The sequence below is a fragment of the Diaphorina citri genome, unplaced genomic scaffold (genome assembly GCF_000475195.1).
Source record: "Diaphorina citri unplaced genomic scaffold, Diaci psyllid genome assembly version 1.1 scaffold104, whole genome shotgun sequence".
Taxonomy (NCBI): domain Eukaryota; kingdom Metazoa; phylum Arthropoda; class Insecta; order Hemiptera; family Psyllidae; genus Diaphorina; species Diaphorina citri.
Window position 1 is genome coordinate 287,858 of NW_007377541.1, and position 18,814 is coordinate 306,671.

Here is an 18,814-nt window from a genome sequence, read left to right on the forward strand (position 1 = left end):
AAATGTGATAAGGATGCAACACAAAACGTTTGGTTGAGATGTTTGCTGCGCTTGGCGGTATTTTGACCGCTTTTGACAGATTTCGACCGTTTTTTGGCGGTTTTCAGCTATAGCGACAAAACGGTTAGAGATATTGTAAAAGTTAGGGTAAAAGAACACTCAAATAAGCATCATTCAATAGGATAAGGAAAGTCGTGTGATGTTCACACCAGATTTTTTACTTTCTATTACTACAGTTTAGCGGAGCTATACTAGTAATGAAAGTATTGCAATCGGTCCAAATTTTCAAAATCGGGAAATGGTTGGAAATATCCGTTTTGGGATCCCCTGATGTCAAAAAAGTGATTTTTAGCCCATGGTCTGTACGTATGTATGTATGTACGTATGTATGTACGATATTTCTGGTCAGGATCTGACTCAGATGAGAATAATCATGGAGTTGCAATCTGCACAAAAACATCTTTGATCAAGAAAGGAATAGTATCAGAACCAACCTGTATTAATGAAAGATTGATGAGCATCAACATCATGGAAAGAAATTCTAAATCCATTCTTATCTGTTGCTATGCACCCACTGAAGTTGCCACCGATTTAGAAAAGAATAAATTTTATGCAGACCTTGAGAAAATTATCAAAAATACACCGAAAAAGTACAACATAATATTATCTGGAGATCTCAATGCCAGAATTGGTCAAGACCATAAACAATGGCCTCAAATCATTGGTAGTCATGGACCTGACAAAAACATCAATGATAATGGCCAACGACTCTTGAACCTCTGTACACAGGAAGGACTCTGCATTCCTATTACCTGGTTTCAACAAATGAACAAGAGGAAAACCACATGGCGACACCCACGATCACACAACTGGCACATGATTGATTACATTATCGTAAGGTCCCAAAGAAGAAAAGACGTACTTAGATGTCGAGTATTACGTGGAGCGGAATGTGGAACCGACCATCAACAGGTAAGAGCGTCAATTGTATTAAAACCATTCAAACCCCCAAAGAAAACCGAAACATCTCCAAGATTTGATAGCAAAAGTCTAAAGAATGAAGTCATAAAAAACAAATTCCAAGAAAGAATAGCTGAGAATATAAATCTTGATGAACATCGAACTGTAACTTAAACATGGAAGTCAATTCACTCTACCATTATGAATGCTGCCAAAAACACGTTAGAAAAAGCAAAACCTAATCATCGCGACTGGTTTGACGAATCTGATGAAGTCATTCAGGAAGTATTGAAAGAAAAGGAAAAGGCTTACAAAGAATTTTTATCGAACCCTAACACACAAAATGAAAATAAATACAAGAAAGCTAGAAAAGAGTGTCAAAAGAAAGTGGAACATAAGAGATCAATGGTGGAGCAATAAGGCAAATGAGTTACAGAGATTTATGGACACAGGAGTTTCTTTCAACCTTTACAACAGTATTAAAACTCTAGTTGGACCATTACATTCATGCAGGATAAAGGATTTACAGGTGTAAAATTATCTGAAAATAAGTCCCTGTTGATGTTGTTATACGCGGATGATCTTTTTATATGGAGGATAAAATTCCATACCTCGGCTGGGATTGAACCCACGCCCTCCCGTTTACCAGGCGAGCGCCTTGACCACTACACCACCGAGGTAGGTGACCACTACACCACCGAGGTAGGTGGTGTAGATAAAACATCAATGCTACAACCATATCACCCCCCCCTTCTTTCTTTTAACAAAATGGCGAGTACACTTTATTGGATGATTTACCCCAGGTGAGTAGTAGATTAACATCTGAATCTCACACTGATCTCGCATCAGTCTGCCTCGTGGATTCTGGGGGAGGCACCTCGGCAATTGTTAAAACTAGAAAATTCAAAAAAACCCCCATCTTAAATATCGCTACATGGAATGTAAGAACACTACTAGACTCACAAACCAATGAGAGCATAACAATTCCTAGAAGAACAGCCCTAGTAGCCAGAGAAATAGTAAAATATAATATTGATATTGCCACTTTACAAGAGACTCACCTTCCAGGTTTTGGTAGAATGGATGAGAAAAAGAGTGGATACACATATTTCTGGTCAGGATCTGACTCAGATGAGAATAATCATGGAGTTGCAATCTGCACGAAAACATCTTTGATCAAGAAAGGAATAGTATCAGAACCAACCTGTATTAATGAAAGATTGATGAGCATCAACATCATGGAAAGAAATTGTCTTTCAAAATAAAAACTGGAGTACGACAGGGATGTGTATTGGCGCCACTTCTCTTCATTTTTTTACATGCAGGTCATCATCCAAAACATCATAAACCAAAATGTTGGAGGAATAGACCTAAATTTTCGATTGGACACAAATCGCCGAAACCTGAAAGCTAAAAAGAAAACCAAAGCATGAAAAATAACAGATTTGATGTTTGCTGACGATTGTGCCCTGTTTGCAGAAACTCCAGAGCAACTCCAACTGCTTGTAGATCTCTTTACAACAGAATCAAGAAAGCTAGGATTAAAAGTCAACGAATCCAAAACAGAGGTCATGTTTGTAAATATGGAACCAATCCCCATCACAATCAATGGCAGAACACTAAAAGAAGTTCAATGTTTCAAATATCTCGGCAGCAACATCCAAAGTTATGAATAGGTAACTACAAAACTTATTACCTTTATATGATACAATGGATACACGTTCCGGTTTTGATCTTATCCGACTCGAGTTTCGTCCACTCCGTGGACTTTTTCAAGGAAACTGACGATGATGGCGGTGTTATTGTTGACAGTGGTCAGTTGGTGGTGGGGGTACCGCCATCATCGTCAGTTTCCTTGAAAAAGTCCACGGAGATGGACGAAACTCGAGTCGGATAAGATCAAAACCGGAACGTGTATCCATTGTATCATATAAAGGTACAAATAAGTTTTGTAGTTACCTATTCATAACTTTATAACCTAGGATGTCTAATATAAACATATTTAGTTAATTTAGTAATAAGCAACATCCAAAATAACGGCAGACTTGAAAGTGAAATCAACCACCGCATCAATGCAGCCAACCAAGCATTCAGAAACTTACATCAACGAATATGGAAGCCCTATGAGATCAGCCTTAAAACCAAGCTGCAAATATACCAAACCGTTGTACTCAGCACACTCCTCTACTCCTCTGAAACCTGGACGGTCTTAAGCGCAGACTTGAAAAAAAAAATTAAACGCATTCCACCTTAAATCCTTAAGAACAATATGCAGAGTAAAGTGGGAGGATATGATCCCAAATGAGGAAATACTGAAACGAACAAACATGATGTCAATAGAAAACTTAGTAAGACAGAGAAGAATGAGATGGGCAGGACATCTGAGCCGAATGAGTGAAGATAGAACGCCACTCCAGGTTGCCTTCGGAGAACTCAAGACTGGACTAAGACCACAACAAAACCCCAAAAAACGATGGATCGACCTCGTAAAGCACGATTTTAAGGAAATTGGCATCGACAGTACCAACTGGAGAGACTTAGCAAACAACCGCGAGCTATGGAGAAAACTCATTTGGGAAAAAACTGACAAACTTCAAACAGAATCCATAACCAAAGCAGAAGCGAGAAGAATAGAAAAACACGAAGATGAGGACCAATACACCTGGACTTGTCCACTCTGCAGTTTTACACGAGAAGGAAGAAAAGGAAGACAATATGTCAATTCTCACCTAAGCCAAAAACACCAAGATGACCAAAGCCTGAAAGACCAAAACAAGGAGAAAGAAAATCTGAAGTGTAGAACATGCAACATCCTATATAAAACACGAGCAGGTCTCACAAGCCACATGAGATCTAAACATCCAAACGATCTGTGCGCCATCATCCAACCTATTAAAAGAAGAAAGCAAAATGACCTATCTTCACAAATCACAACCACTGTGCCCCCCAACACAACAACGACTTACACCAGTACCACCAGCATCACCTAACACAGCGGCCCCAAACCCATTGATATCAAAAATATTAAAAACACCATTATCTATTTTGATGATTTTTTGATAGCAACAGATGATATTGAATCTCATATTAAAACTTTAAAAGAAGTGTTCACTAGAGCTCATTTTGATGATTTTTTGATAGCAACAGATGATATTGAATCTCATATTAAAACTTTAAAAGAAGTGTTCACTAGAGCTCGAGAATTAAATGTTAAGTTCAATGAATCAAAATTTAATTTCTTACAAACTGAGATAAAATTTCTTGGATTTGTTTTCAGTGAGTCAGGTTGTAAGATAGACACAGATCGTATTGAAGCAATTCAAAAATTGGTTCCACCAAAAAATATCAAAGAGCTTCCTGAATCAATTGAGATGGCGGTAGTTTTATTGAGCTTTCCCGGTGTAAGAGTTATACTGTTGGGAAAACAAAAGTAATAAACGATAAATTTTCTCGAGGTAAATAGGAAGAAGGATTCCCTAAATGGGAGGAAGAGGAGAGGGAGGAATGGAGGATTAGGTAGAAGGAAAGAGGTGGATAAAGGGAGGAGGTGGAGGGGTAATAGAACATATATACCTACAAGAAGGTATTTGTCTGTATGTGATATTGTGTTACATACAAATTGGGTGTTTTGCTTGAAATATCGGGCTTAAAATGGACGATTCACAATAACTTCACATCGGTCGACAGCCGTCGACTGTATATGTGGACACATCTTTATAGCATTCTTCCAGATCCAAACGCATGTTAGAAGCTTTCAGTGAAAAGGGGTTTAAAAACGGGATTTTTTTGCATTGAAAAAAGAAAGAAAAAAAAACACACACAGATTAAAAACAAGGAATATACAGAGATTAAAAACTTTGTCACACAAAAATGTTAATGTTTTTTGTAAGCAGCGCGGCGGCTTTTTTTAAAACAACGAAAGGTTGTTCCAAGTTTTCTCTCTCTCTCTCTCTCTCTCTCTACTAAAGCCTCTCAGAGTGCGTGTGAAGAGTTTTTAATTCGTTTTTTCCCGTTGAAAAATATTTTAGGAGGGATTAATCACATATCCTCAGATCCCACTTTCTCCCCCTCCCAAAAGTTCCCCCTCGAAAAATCCCCCCTCCCTTCTCCACTTTCCCTTCTATTCCTTCGTTGCATTTTCTCCTTTGGAAGCCTCCCTCCTTCCTACGTTCTCTTCCATTTTCTACATCAGTTTGACGTCGTTGAAAAGACGGTTTTAACGTCAGAAGAAATTAAGAACCAAGTAGTGCTTTTATTCGACGCAGATTTTTGGAGTTTTTGGAGATTATAAGTACTTGTAAGCACTGATTCGGAGAAATTTAGGTCTTTCTTTCAAACATACTTTGATCTTTCAAGCAATCTTGAACCTTTCTATATCAACCTGCTAGGTTTTTCTGTAAACCTTTTGTCTTTAAATCAATCTTGGGTATTTCTACTAGCCTGTTGGTTTCAATAGTCTCTCTAGGTCTCTAGAGTCTTTCAAAGTTCAATCAACTCTTGTGCCGATCACTCACGCTCAGCTGGTCTGACAAATGTCTGAGCGTTAGTGGTCTGACACATGTCTGAGCGTTAGTGGTCTGACAAATGTCTGAGCGTTAGTGGTCAAAGTGGTCGACATTAGGTCTTTCCAACAACCATTCTCCTTTGAATCAACTTTTTGTCTTTCTACCAATAGGTGCTATGCCTTTCAATTAACCTAAAATCTTTCTATCAACCCTCCTCGACAATCCTTTGAGCCCGAGGCAATCTTCATCTTGAAAATCAGAACATTTTACCTACAACCTTTGTGAAATTGAAAATTTTACATTTTACAGGCTCTCCCGAGAAAAAGGTCAGAAGACCCCCCCCTTGTCCAAAAACCTTCCTTATTTTTCACATGCTTACCCTTAGAAAATTAGAATCTTCCATTTATCCCAACATGTGCATCAGTTCTATTAGCAGAAACTTTCAAAAACGAAAAACTATACAGAATTCATCTCTCAAAAATTCAAAATCATTCACATCGGTCAAGAAAATCATACTGAAAATTGCCCATCTCCTCACCCAATGCTCTCATGATATCAACATATCCCTCAAAAATGTTCTCACCGGTCTAGAACTAAAAAAAATCCCATTTCCTCACTAAATTTTCCCATCAATATATACAAAATAAGAAATAGTATGCATCACATACGACTCTATTCCCTATTTCCCTGTAATTTAGGCAAAGTCAGGAGAGAGGGAAAAGATCGTGAGAACCTGATGCACATGTTGGGATAAATGGAAGATTCTAATTTTCTAAGGGTAAGCATGTGAAAAATAAGGAAGGTTTTTGGACAAGGGGGGGTCTTCTGACCTTTTTCTCGGGAGAGCCTGTAAAATGTAAAATTTTCAATTTCACAAAGGTTGTAGGTAAAATGTTCTGATTGCAGGATGTCTTGGTTGGGGACAAGCTGCAGTTTGAAGAGGTGAAAACATTTTCTTCATTTCTTCGTGCATTCCGGCCACTGATTTCTCAATGGCCGTCATGCGAATATCTACCTCATTCGTCCCATTTCTCAGCATACCTGATTCGGTTCCAGGCTGGCTCTCCAAGCCGCTGGCATTTAACTCCCTGTTCAAGCAGGGAGGGAGATGGATCAGGCACCTCCGGTTCCTTCTCGACCGTCATGGCTTCAAAGGAAGACCACGGAGAATCGGCGGGTTGAAGGGCCCATGGATTTGTCTCCGGTAGAACAGTTTGAACATCATCCTCAGAAAAGACAGAAGCTTCATAAGAGGAAGACGAAGAGGACGCAGGATGTCTTGGTTGGGGACAAGCTGCAGTTTGAAGAGTTGAAAACATTTTCTTCATTTCTTCGTGCATTCCGGCCACTGATTTCTCAATGGCCGTCATGCGAATATCTACCTCATTCGTCCCATTTCTCTGTCATTGCCGGAGAGGAGCCCGTTGCTAGATCTATCAGATGCGATTTGGGGTCTCGAACCGTTATTGGGGGGGCTATTGCCCGCGCCTTCAAGTCTGCTCACCAAAAGACCTTCTGCCACCGAGGAGCTACTATTACATATAAGCCCTGGGCGTCGTTCAAGTGATGCAATACTTGAGGAAGTAGAGGCGGGGGCGGGAAGACCCACGCTAGCTTGAAATCCCACTTTCTTGAGAAGGCATCTATGAATGCCGCCTTGCTGTCCTGCGTCCCATTTGGCTGCTGATCGTTTCCTCGAATGCGCCGAGTGGGGGTGAGGGGCTCAACCGGAGGTGATGGAATCTCCGGCTTGCTCAGAGTCACAGAAGAATTTGAGCTCCCATCCTCTGCCAGGGTCCCCCTAATCTTATTGGCCTCTGACCTTGATATCAAAAGCGATCGCAGTGAGAATTGTCTGTGGCGTTCTTCGGACCCCCTCAATTGAATAGAGAGATTTGAGGGGGGGAAGATGAGCGCTCGAGCCAGGGGCCAGGATGAGAGGAAACCCTTGATCTCCTTAAATCTCCTCTCCGAAATGTAGGGAGAATCTGGGTAGAAGACCTCAAGAAGTCTCACTGTCGGGAGAGCAAACCTAACTTTGTTCTTTAAGGCAGTATCCAGTTCCAATGGTTGTGTGATTGCATTCAATACTTGCCACTCCCGCCAACCAGGAGGGAAATAATCAGCAATAATCTTCTTAACGTCTTCCAGAGCAGGGTGATTAGTTGACTGGTCAAACAACTGTCCCATGGAGATGGATTCCGACATCTGGAAGGTGAAGTAAAAGGAATCAGGAGAAATAGTCATATAGACAATCACAGGGGATCATAAAACAGGCCAATAATCACTTAGTGACTCAAGATTATTAATCGAAGGCTAACGCAAGATAAATCTTAAAGTCGGCTCAATGTTGGCTCATTGTAGAAGGAAAACCGGATGGCACGTTGTAAAGCGGAACACCGGCGGCTTGATGTCGGCTCATCCCAACACACGAAAACTGACGGTTCAATGTCGGCTCATTGCAACCGAAGTCCGAAGTCGACGGCTCAATGTCGGCTCGTCGCAAGACAAAGACCGACGCCTCAATATCGGCTCGCGCTCATTGAGGGCAAAGCCCGCAGGCTACATTCTTATGCGACTTATTTACACCAAGGTGGATCGAAGGAGTCCGACCAAGGCAGCGCACTGACTCGCAGACGAAGGTCCGAACCAGTGAAAATATGACGGTCGAGGGACGCGACATAGGAGGTGGTCTGGAGACGACAAGGATACTCACCACGAAGAACTATCCAATTGAAGACGCTTTAATAAAAAATTGAGAGAAGAAAACTCTTTAACTGGAACAACAACCAGGAGTTTTAGTTTTCCTACCAGACCTAGTGGTTTGAACTTTAAAACGGGAAGTTTGAGAAGGTTTGGAAACGGGTATCGAACCCGGTAATATTTTGTTAGCCTGTACCTTGATGTTCGGTACAACTGGAGATTGTCTGTTCACAGATGGTAAATTGATATCAAAAGTAACTTTTTTACCTTGATGCTGAGATGCGGAGTACTACTAACACGACAATGACTTCCGGTCATTGTGGTTGCGGGAGAGTTCCGCTGAGACAACCATGACTGGAAGGGTGTTGGACGAGACCAAGGTAATGAGGAAAATCTAAACACATCAACCAACCCCTCAACCAGTTTTGTAATTGGTAGTCTTGGAAGTGGTGAGTCATGGTTTCAAGAATTGAAGTTCAATAATATTTACATCAAATTCAAACTAGATAGTGGAGCAGATTTGAATGTGTTGCCTCTGGATGTAGTCAAAATTATAAATCCTGATTTGAAAATTACTAAAGTGCTCAATTGTAATGTTACAGCTTATGGAAATTTCAAGTAATGTTACAGCTTATGGAAAATTAGATAGCCCAAAAGACTGGTGCAGTAATTTAGTCATTATTGAAAAACCCAAGGGCCAACTCAGACTATGCCTTGACCCATTAGATTTAAACAAGGCTATTATCCAGAAAAATCACTATTTAATTCCAACATTAGATGAAATTAAATCTAAATTGTCCAATAAAAAATATTTCACAGCATTAGACATGAAAGATGGATTTTTGCAAATTGAATTAACTGATAGGTCAAAAGACTTGTGTGCTTTTAGTACACCTCTAGGATTCTATAGGTTTTGTCGTATTCCACCAGGGCTCAGCTCAGCTCCAGAAGTCTTTATGAAGGTTAACCATGAATGTTTTAAAAATATTAAAAACACCATTATCTATTTTGATGATTTTTTGATAGCAACAGATGATATTGAATCTCATATTAAAACTTTAAAAGAAGTGTTCACTAGAGCTCGAGAATTAAATGTTAAGTTCAATGAATCAAAATTTAATTTCTTACAAACTGAGATAAAATTTCTTGGATTTGTTTTCAGTGAGTCAGGTTGTAAGATAGACACAGATCGTATTGAAGCAATTCAAAAATTGGTTCCACCAAAAAATATCAAAGAGCTTCAATCCATGCTAGGGATGGTGAATTATGTGAGAGATTTTGTACCCAACATGGCAGAGATGACAGCACCACTCAGAATCCTTCTAAAGAAATCAACAGTATATCATTGGTCAGATGCACAAGAACAAGCTTTTCAAAACCTGAAAAATATTCTGGTAAATCCACCTGTTTTAAGTAATTTTAACAAAGACTTACCTTTGGTTATTCAGACAGACTGTAGCCAATTTGGTATAGGATGCTGTTTACTGCAAAACAACAAGCCAGTTGCTTTTGCTTCTAGAAGTTTAAATGAGTCAGAAATAAAATACCCTCAAATCGAAAAAGAGGCCCTTGCTATTCAATTTGCATGCCGCAAATATCATAATTACATATGGGGTAATGAAGTGACGGTTCAAACAGACCACCTTCCTGAAGAGAGCTCTTGTTGAGGATATCGTTGATCTTACCTTCCGGAATCTCCATTGTCTACGAGTTTATTTACACTACGTTAGGAATTATTAATAAGAAGATATATGTAGGGTTTAAAAGATAAACAGTTTATTGATATTAAAAGGATGAAGTATCAATTAAATCTAAGAGGCGCTAATGATAACGAGTTGATTATAAGTTGATAGAAATGACCATACAATGTTTGTACAGTGTTGTTTACTGTGGGCACTGAAGATGCTGGTGCACTTTGTCTCCAAATGGGGCTCAACCACTTTTTTTTTTCTTCGCTGATAAAGGAAGTTCGAAACACGCTGATTTCAATAGAAATGCTTAAAATTTCAGTCAAAGGACATTTTGCAAAGTCCTGTCCTAAGAAAAAGGCTTTGATTACACCTAGCATTGATCCAAACACCGTCAGTTCTGATAGTAAATGTCAAAATTGGTACCAAGATTGTGGTGCACCACAGCACATGACATCCCATAAAAATCTGTTGACAAATTTTATTTCAATGTTTACATTTCAGACAATGAATTTCGAAATCACTCATTGATTTTTGCTAATTTCTTACCAGTACACGGGGGTAGTGCGAGTCCGGTGATTGATCACGAAAGAAAAAGACACTAGAAATCACTCATTGATTTTTGCTAATTTCTTACCAGTACACGGGGGTAGTGCGAGTCCGGTGATTGATCACGAAAGAAAAAGACACTAGAAATATTTGGGGCTAAGTTTTATATTGAAAATCTTATTAAAAACACTTTAAAATTTTAATTAAATACGGGAGCACAAATTCACGTTACTATCTCTCCAACATCAGGTTGGCCAACTAATAAAATTATTCAAGAAAGTGGTTTTCTCAACCACTTACAATGAGGAATGTCTGTTATGGCAGACAGAGGCTTCAAAAATGTGGATGCCTTATTCTTAGAAAAAGGTTGTTCATTAGTCCGTCCTCCTTCTGTCTATGTTAATATAAAACCAACCAAAGAAGAAATCAAGGAGACCAAGAACATAGCAAGTTTGAGGATTATATTATAGAAAATGTTATTGGTAGAATAAGACACTTTAAACTTTTAGCTCCACATGCTTGTGTTCCAGTTAAAAACTTTGATCAACTTGATTATGCTGTACACTGTACAGTCGGCTTGTGGACTTGTTAATTTACAGAACCCTGTATGTCAAAATAATTACTGAATATAAGTAATCATCATCATCTTCAATCTTGTGATTGGTTAATAGCTCTCCACTCCCCCCTATCTGAAGTCTTCCTCTTCATTTCCGGATATGAACAGCTTCCGGAGTATTTGACTACTTGGTCGATATAGCGGGCACGCGGTCTTCCTCTTCCTTGCTGACCCTCTCTTCTACCTTCAATTAATATAGGTAATAGACAAATTTAATTTACACACTTTTTTTTAGATAGTTTTTACCTCTTGCTTTATAAAAAAGTAGAATTATTTGGAATCATTTAAAAAAAATAAGGCTTAAAAATTTTAAAATTAACATTTATTTTAACATAATAAAAAAATGTACATACTTCAATATTTTCAATATCATATTTCTAATTTTCCTTTCATTTTAACCAAAAACACAAACTTTTGATCAAACACAGTGATCACTGAACCATAGGGGCTTATTACAAACAACTACATTGTTTTATTTAAGAAGATGAGGGAAAATGCACTTTTTGTAATACCTTAATGCCTTGGCCTCATAATCTTCAAAAAGACTTTGACAGAAAAGTACTTCTACTAGAGTAAAAGTTTGGTTTCTTTCAAAACTAGGATCGGCTACTACAAAGTATCCTTTGGAGCGTCTCGACATACCCATTTGCAACTGAAGTTGTAACAGATATTGATTTCCTATTTTCCCATTTCTGAGGTAATTGCCCTCAGTTTTCTTTGAAGAGGGGTACTTAATTTCAAATACAGCCTCGTCGGTAATGCCATCAGGGGAAGCACCAAAGAGAGGGTATTTTTCATTTAAATGAATACCACTTTTCTTCAAAGTGGGGAATTTGGGTTTTAATTTATTTATTGAAGTAAAAACTAATCACTTTATTAATGAATTAATTTATTGTTTACTTGTTTTCAGGTGGCTGTAAGCACAGAATTGCCTTCATTATGTGGGTGCACAGACGATCAGAGGAACCATCTCCTACCGAGGTGGTTTCCTACTGGAAGAAGTCTGTTTTGTCAACGTCAGGCCTGCATCCACTACGTCTGAGAGATATTCATTCAAGAAAAGGGGAAGACACTCAGGGACAACATTCAACTGAGGATATTGATGATTTTAAAAATTCAGTGCTAGAAGAGTGTTCCAAGACTGTAACTTTGTCAGCACTGTCATCTGACTCCATTGAGGCAAGTTTGTACATAAATCGGGTTGTTCACATCTGTGATAATTTTGAAATTTTTATTAATAAATTAAAAACCTTATCAACAGATGGGGCAATTACTCATATTGAGAAAGTGACCAAGGGACAGGCATCTAATCCTAAATGGCACCTTCTTCACTATGGAAGGGTGACTGCATCCAAATTTTATAATGTAGCGCGGTGTCAGACGGAAGATGGGTACTGTGATAATTTTGAAATTTTTATTAATAAATTAAAAACCTTATTAACAGATGGGGCAATTACTCATATTGAGAAAGTGACCAAGGGACAGGCATCTAATTCTAAATGGCACCTTCTTCACTATGGAAGGGTGACTGCATCCAAATTTTATAATGTAGCACGGTGTCAGACGGAAGATGGGTCTCTTCTCAAATCAGTATTGAGTATTGGGTGAAAAATTTAAATCCACTGCTGCCATGGAGAGGGGTTGTGAACTAGAAGAGAGTGTGTTTGATATGTTAAAACCCAAAGGAGGTAATAAGTTTCGTTTTTTTTCAATTGTTTATTTGTTTTCTACTCACGTGACGTTATTAACGGTTGTCAATAAATCTGAACAGGATAATATAGGAGAAAACTGGCTGAAAAGAATATCTCGAGAACCGTATGAGCACAACGGTAATTTTTACGGCACAAACTTAGAACGATTAGGCCTATTAGCCCATTAAAACATCAAATTTCCAAGATGGCCGGGCCAGTCTAACTCACCGGAGAAAAGAGCTGAAAATAATCCGTCGCTGTGACAGCTGTGTTTCGCGTTCAGGCTGGGCATTCTGGCATTCCTGGATTTTTTGGCCAAGTAGGCAACTCTTTGAGCTCTTGACGTTTGCGATCTTCCGGCCCTCCTGCCATCTTCCGGCCTACTCGACACCCGTCCAAGTGGTTGGAGAAACCTCCCTAGAATTCTTCCATTCAATAAAGAAATTCCAGATAGCCTCTGTCATCCAAGACGTGTGCTTTTGTTTTTTATAATTTCAGGATTCGATGACGATAAACGTAATTTAACTTTACCGATGGCATCATCCTCGACTTACAACCCTGACAACATTTTTTGTTGGGTAGGTAATTGTTGGCCTTTATGACATTACGATGTATCGTAAGGCCAACAATTACCCAACCATCGACGTTGTTAGAGATAGGGAGGTGGTTATAGTCCTCTCCAGACTTCTGTATTAAATTTGTTGTTCAGATAATCAGATAGTTTAGACAAGACCTTATAACTACAACCCCCGACGGCCTTACAGCCTCAAGAAGTCATTAAAAACCTGATGTCTTTGTTTCCAATTATTTAATTTCCATTTGAGGTCTCCCCCGTCTCCGCTCAAGGAGAAAATTAAGGCAAAACTCAAGGGCAAAACCCCAAACAAACATACTCGCCAAGGAAAAAGGGCGGGAGGGAAATGATTTAATTGTATGTTCATTATTTTCAGCGGGATCTTAAAGAGTCAAGAGTCCTTGATGTAAGTAGTGCATTAGCAGCGGTGGGGGCAGCCTCCCTACTGCCTGTGGAGTTGTTTTGTTTGTACAAAATGAGAAAAAAAAAAATCCGCGGCGCAAACCACCCACCTTGCGGTAGACTTATTAAACAACCCTCCTTCCTATCCAACTTCCCCCCTCTTTCTCAATTTCCAGGAAAAACTTCCCGTAGGAGGAAACAAAAATCCTTCGCTGTCTCTAGTAGAAGCCCTCGAAATATCACCCAAGCAGAAGCTTTCTCTGATTACGAGTCGAAAGCCTGAGAAAAGTCTATTCATGGCATTGTGCTGGTATTTCTGGTAATGTGGGCTAATATAAAGTAATTATTATTTTTTTTATTAATTTGTATTATGAACGGAGACCTACAATGGGAAAAATCGCTTCAGAGTTTTTTGTTGTTTCGAAGTTCTTGTAGGAAACTTTAAGTTGAGGTTTTAATAGGTATGTACCTACCTACTTGCTTTAAAATGGAAGGCACTCATTAGTGCTGCCAAAAAGGGGGATACTTCGGATCTCCGATAGGCTAAATTCAGCAAATTTCTTTTTCGGGTTCATCATGATAGTACCGATCTATTTCATGAAAATCAGACTGACTGACAAAAAAAAGACAGACCGACAGAAAAGCATGCACGGAAAAATACAAAATCGTCTCCAGCTATGTAGAAGCTTAAAAGAACCACAACGTCATGTTCAAAGTTGGAACTCTCTTCTTCCGTTCACTAATACAAACCCTAATGGCTAGAGGAGGGTTATAAAGTAATCATGGAAGCTAAAGAGGGCCATAATGTAAACCAGTCCAAAAGTAACGGACCTTGTAGTTATACTAATGTCGTAACTCTTGCCGGAACTGAGGGAATCTTCTTCCCCTTCTCTACCTGCTCTTCCTCCATCTACTACTCTTCCTTCTTCTCCTTCTCTTCTTCCTCCTCCTCTTTCACATCCACATTATGTTTTAAAACCTCTTCAGACTCTGGATGCTGCTTTGTTATCCTCGTCCCTCGATTTTCTCGAGTAACCTCTTTTCCCCTCGTCTCTGCTTCATCGATATATACCACTGTGAACGATGTGCGTTCTCTAACCGTCTGACAAACCCAGGTCTGACGGATCGAGGTCTCTCAGACAGTCTGAGCGTGAGAGGCGGGCATTACGTGGGAGTTTGTAAAAAGCTTTCAGGAACGCAGGTCCTTGATTGCTTTCTGACCGACAATGCATGCCTTTTCAATAACTCCACAATCTGAAGCGTAAGTCCAGTTACTCATACTCCGACTTTGAAACAGACCTAGGTCTGTCAGACCACCGGAACATGTGTGTTAAGTATCTCTCAGACGGTCTGAAGACTGCAGTGGTCTGACACTCGATCTGTCAGTCAGAGCGTGATTGGACGGGCAAATTCGCCTTCAAAGGCCTCAAGGACTGAACAGGTTACCCGCATTCAAGCTTTTACTTCTGTTTTTTTCGGGGATGCCCCCACAGCAAATCTCGTAAAGAAGAAGTTACGACAATGGCTTTTTAACCTATAATTGAACTGTTTATTCCCTGTGTTTTAGGCAACTTTATTAATTTGTATTATGAACGGAGACCTACAATGGGAAAAATCGCTTCAGAGCTTTTTGTTGTTTCGAAGTTCTTGTAGGAAACTTTAAGTTGAGGTTTTAATAGGTACGTACCTACCTACTTGCTTTTATGTAAAGAAAAAAACTTTCGAGTTGGGATAAAGTGGAAGGCACTCATTAGTGCTGCCAAAAAGGGGGTACTTCGGACCCCTGATAGGCTAAATTTAGCAAATTTCTTTTTCGGGTCTATCATGATAGTACCGATCTATCAATTTTCATGAAAATCGGACTGACTGACAAACAAAAAGACAGACCGACAGAAAAGCGTACACGGAAAAATACAAAATCGTCCAGCTATGTAAAAGCTTAAAAGAACAACAACGTCATGTTAAAATTTGGAACTCTCTTCTTTCGTTCACTAATACAAACCCTAATGGTTAGTGGAGGGTTATAAAGTAATCATGGAAGCTAAAGAGAGCCATAATGTAAACCAGTCCAAAAGTAACGGACCTTGTAGTTATACTAATGTCGTAACTCTTGCTGGAACTGAGGGAATCTTTTTCCCCTTCTCTACCTGCTCTTCCTCCATCTACTACTCTTCCTTCTTCTCCTTCTCCTCCTCTTCCACATCCACATTATGTTTTGAAACCTCTTCAGACTCTGGATGCTGCTTTGTTATCCTCGTTCCTCGATTTTCTCGAGTAACCTCTTTTCCCCTCGACTCTGCTTCAACGATAAGTACCACTGTGAACGATGTGCGTTCTCTAACCGTCTGACAAACCCAGTCCTGACGGATCTGACAGACTGACAAACCCAGTTCTGACGGATCGAGGTCTGTCAGACACTCTGAGCGTGAGAGGCGGGCATTACGTGGGAGTTTGTAAAAAGCTCTCAGGAACGCAGGTCCTTGATTGCTTTCTGACCGACAATGCATGCCTTTCAATAACTCCACAATCTGAAGCGTAAGCCCGGTTACTCATACTCCGACTTTGGAACAGACCTAGGTCTGTCAGACCACCGGAACATGTGTTAAGTATCTCTCAGACGGTCTGAAGACTGCAGCGGTCTGACACTCGATCTGTCAGTCAGTCGGAGCGTGATTGGACGGCCATATTCGCTTTCAAAGGCCTCAAGGACTGAACAGGTTACCCGCATTCAAGCTTTTACTTCTGTTTTTTTCGGGGATGCCCCCCACAGCAAATCTCGTAAAGAAGAAGTTACGACAATGGCTTTTTAACCTATAATTGAACTGTTTATTCCCTGTGTTTTAGCCAACATGCAATCGAAAAACGAGTACAAATTTCTTCTTCTTCTTCACCCTTGTCCGTTAATGCGGGGTATTCTTCGCCACACTCCTCTGGCCTTAGCCGTGAAATCCATTTTCCTTTACCTCTAGTTAAACATAAGATTGATCAAATGGGTAGTCTACATAATTATGTAATTATCTCCCTGAAATGGGTCATGATGCTCATGTATTTGTAAACATTCTTCCTCAAAAATCCTAGCAGATAAATTAACCGGAAACCTGACACGGCTGAAAAAACACGGAAAAGTTTCGCTCTCCCTCCGTACAAATTAAGCACAAACAGATATACACCTACGAATCCCTACCAAAGAGAAACATGTAGATATTGTAGATATACATAGAGATATACAGAGCGTTCGAAAAGTCTTTTTTGAATGGCTAAACATGAGAAGCTGAAATTTGGAGTGGTGTTTTATCTTTTTTTTTTTTTTTTTTTTTTTTTTTTTTTTTTTTTTTTTTTTTAGCAACCCTACAGTGGAGAAGACCCTTGTTTTTTGTGATATATTTATTTATATAATTATCTTTACCTACCTCTAAAAGTGAAAGAGTTTGCTGTTCTCTAACCCATTTACTCATTCCTGATCTTTCTGCCTCCATTTTCCCATTATAAGTCTCTTTCTCTCTCTCTTTCTTTGTCGCTCTCTGTCTCTCTCTCTCTCTCTCTCTCTCTCTCTCTCTCTCTCTTATATCCTTGTATTTATCTAGGGATTCTAGGGCTTTACTTGAAATTCTATTTGTCTCTTCTTCAGAGCGGTCTCTTTGTCCCTCTCTCTCTCTCCCTCCCGTTCTATCTATCTCCCTCTCTCTCTTTCTCTCTTCTTCCCTCCCTCTCTCTCTACCTCTCACTCCCTCCCTCTTTCTTTATCTCGTTCCAAATCTCTGACATATTTATTAATCTCAAGAAACAGTCCATTAGGTTTTGTCTTCTTCGCTGTGGAGTCTCCTTAGCTTTGAAATGTCTTCCATTTTCATTATCATCTTTGATTGATCATCATTTTCTGCTTTGAGAACCTTAGCATCGTTTGTTCCTTTACCTGCTTCGGTGCTTAGATGCCTAGTGTTGTCTTTTTTACTCAAAATGTACTAGTGGCTCAGTGAACTGTAAAGCTCACTCAGGAAAGGGCCACCGATCAATCCTAAAAAACAATGAAACATCCTTTAAATTAAAATTTCATCAAATTCGGATGAATAACAGACTACATTGACACCTTTCACAAATTTACATAGTGGAATACATTTTTACCCTCGTTTTAGACATCACCTTTGAATACCTATGTGAATTCCTTCTTGAACGTCGTGCTTTTACCGCTGGGAAATTGGGAATGTCTCTCAACAGGTGTTCTGTGGTTGACTTCCCCGAACCCTCCACATTTCCACTTCCATCTTTGACATCCACTTGATCATCATTTATAATGTCAACATCGCTTTGTCCTCGGGTAACGTCTTCAACTTCATCATTCACTTCTCGCAACATGTTTTATTCATTCTCTACCCATTCCATTACTCCTTTTTTTCTATATCTTTGGATTTATTTACTTCTAAGTTTTCTTTTTCTTGTCCTTCTTCTCCAACCCTACAATGGAGAAGGCCCTTGTTTTTTGTGATATATTTATTTATATAATTATCTTTACCTACCTCTAAAAGTGAAACAGTTTGCTGTTCTCTAACCCATTTCTGATCTTTCTGCCTCCATTATAAGTCTCTCTCTCTCTCTCTTTCTTTCTTTGTCGCTCTCTGTCTCTCTCTCTCTTTCTTTGTCGCTCTCTGTCTCTCTCTCTCTCTTATATCCTTGTATTTATCTAGGGATTCTAGGGCTTTACTGGAAATTCTATTTGTCTCTTCTTCAGAGCGGTCTCTCTGTCCCTCTCTCTCACTCCCTCCCGTTCTATCTATCTCCCTCTCTCTCTCTCGTTCTCTCTCTCTTATATCCTTGTATTTATCTAGGGATTCTAGGGCTTTACTGGAAATTCTATTTGTCTCTTCTTCAGAGCGGTCTCTCTGTCCCTCTCTCTCTCCCTCCCGTTCTATCTATCTCCCTCTCTCTCTCTTCTTCCCTCCCTCTCTCTCACTCCCCCCGTTCTATCTATCTCCCTCTCTCTCTTTCTCTCTCTTCTTCCCTTCCTCTATTTCTCTACCTCTCACTCCCTCCCTCTTTCTCTATCTCTTTCCAAATCTCTGACATATTTATTAATCGCTGTTCTTCTTCGCTGTGGAGTCTCCTTCGCTTTGAAATGTCTTCCATTTTCA

The 18,814-nt window shown here is 39.5% G+C and overlaps 1 protein-coding gene and 1 long non-coding RNA gene across 2 annotated transcripts in view; one reads left to right on the forward strand and one right to left on the reverse strand.

Annotated features, from left to right (window-relative positions):
• Window positions 1-8,397, reverse strand: part of LOC113465428 — a 14,152-nt gene extending 5,755 nt beyond the window's left edge. The window contains exons 1-2 of the mRNA XM_026819938.1: window positions 7,142-8,397; window positions 6,507-6,861 (exon numbers count right to left, since the gene is read on the reverse strand). Coding sequence (XP_026675739.1) covers window positions 6,507-6,861; window positions 7,142-7,712 — 926 coding nt within the window. The 5' untranslated portion in view covers window positions 7,713-8,397. The remainder of the gene's footprint in view (window positions 1-6,506; window positions 6,862-7,141) is intronic.
• Window positions 8,398-8,527: 130 nt separating this feature from the next.
• LOC113465429 lies at window positions 8,528-9,730 on the forward strand. The gene is made up of 2 exons (XR_003390149.1): window positions 8,528-8,617; window positions 9,331-9,730. It is a non-coding gene; the product is annotated as an uncharacterized LOC113465429 (long non-coding RNA).
• The last annotated feature ends 9,084 nt before the right edge of the window (window positions 9,731-18,814 follow it).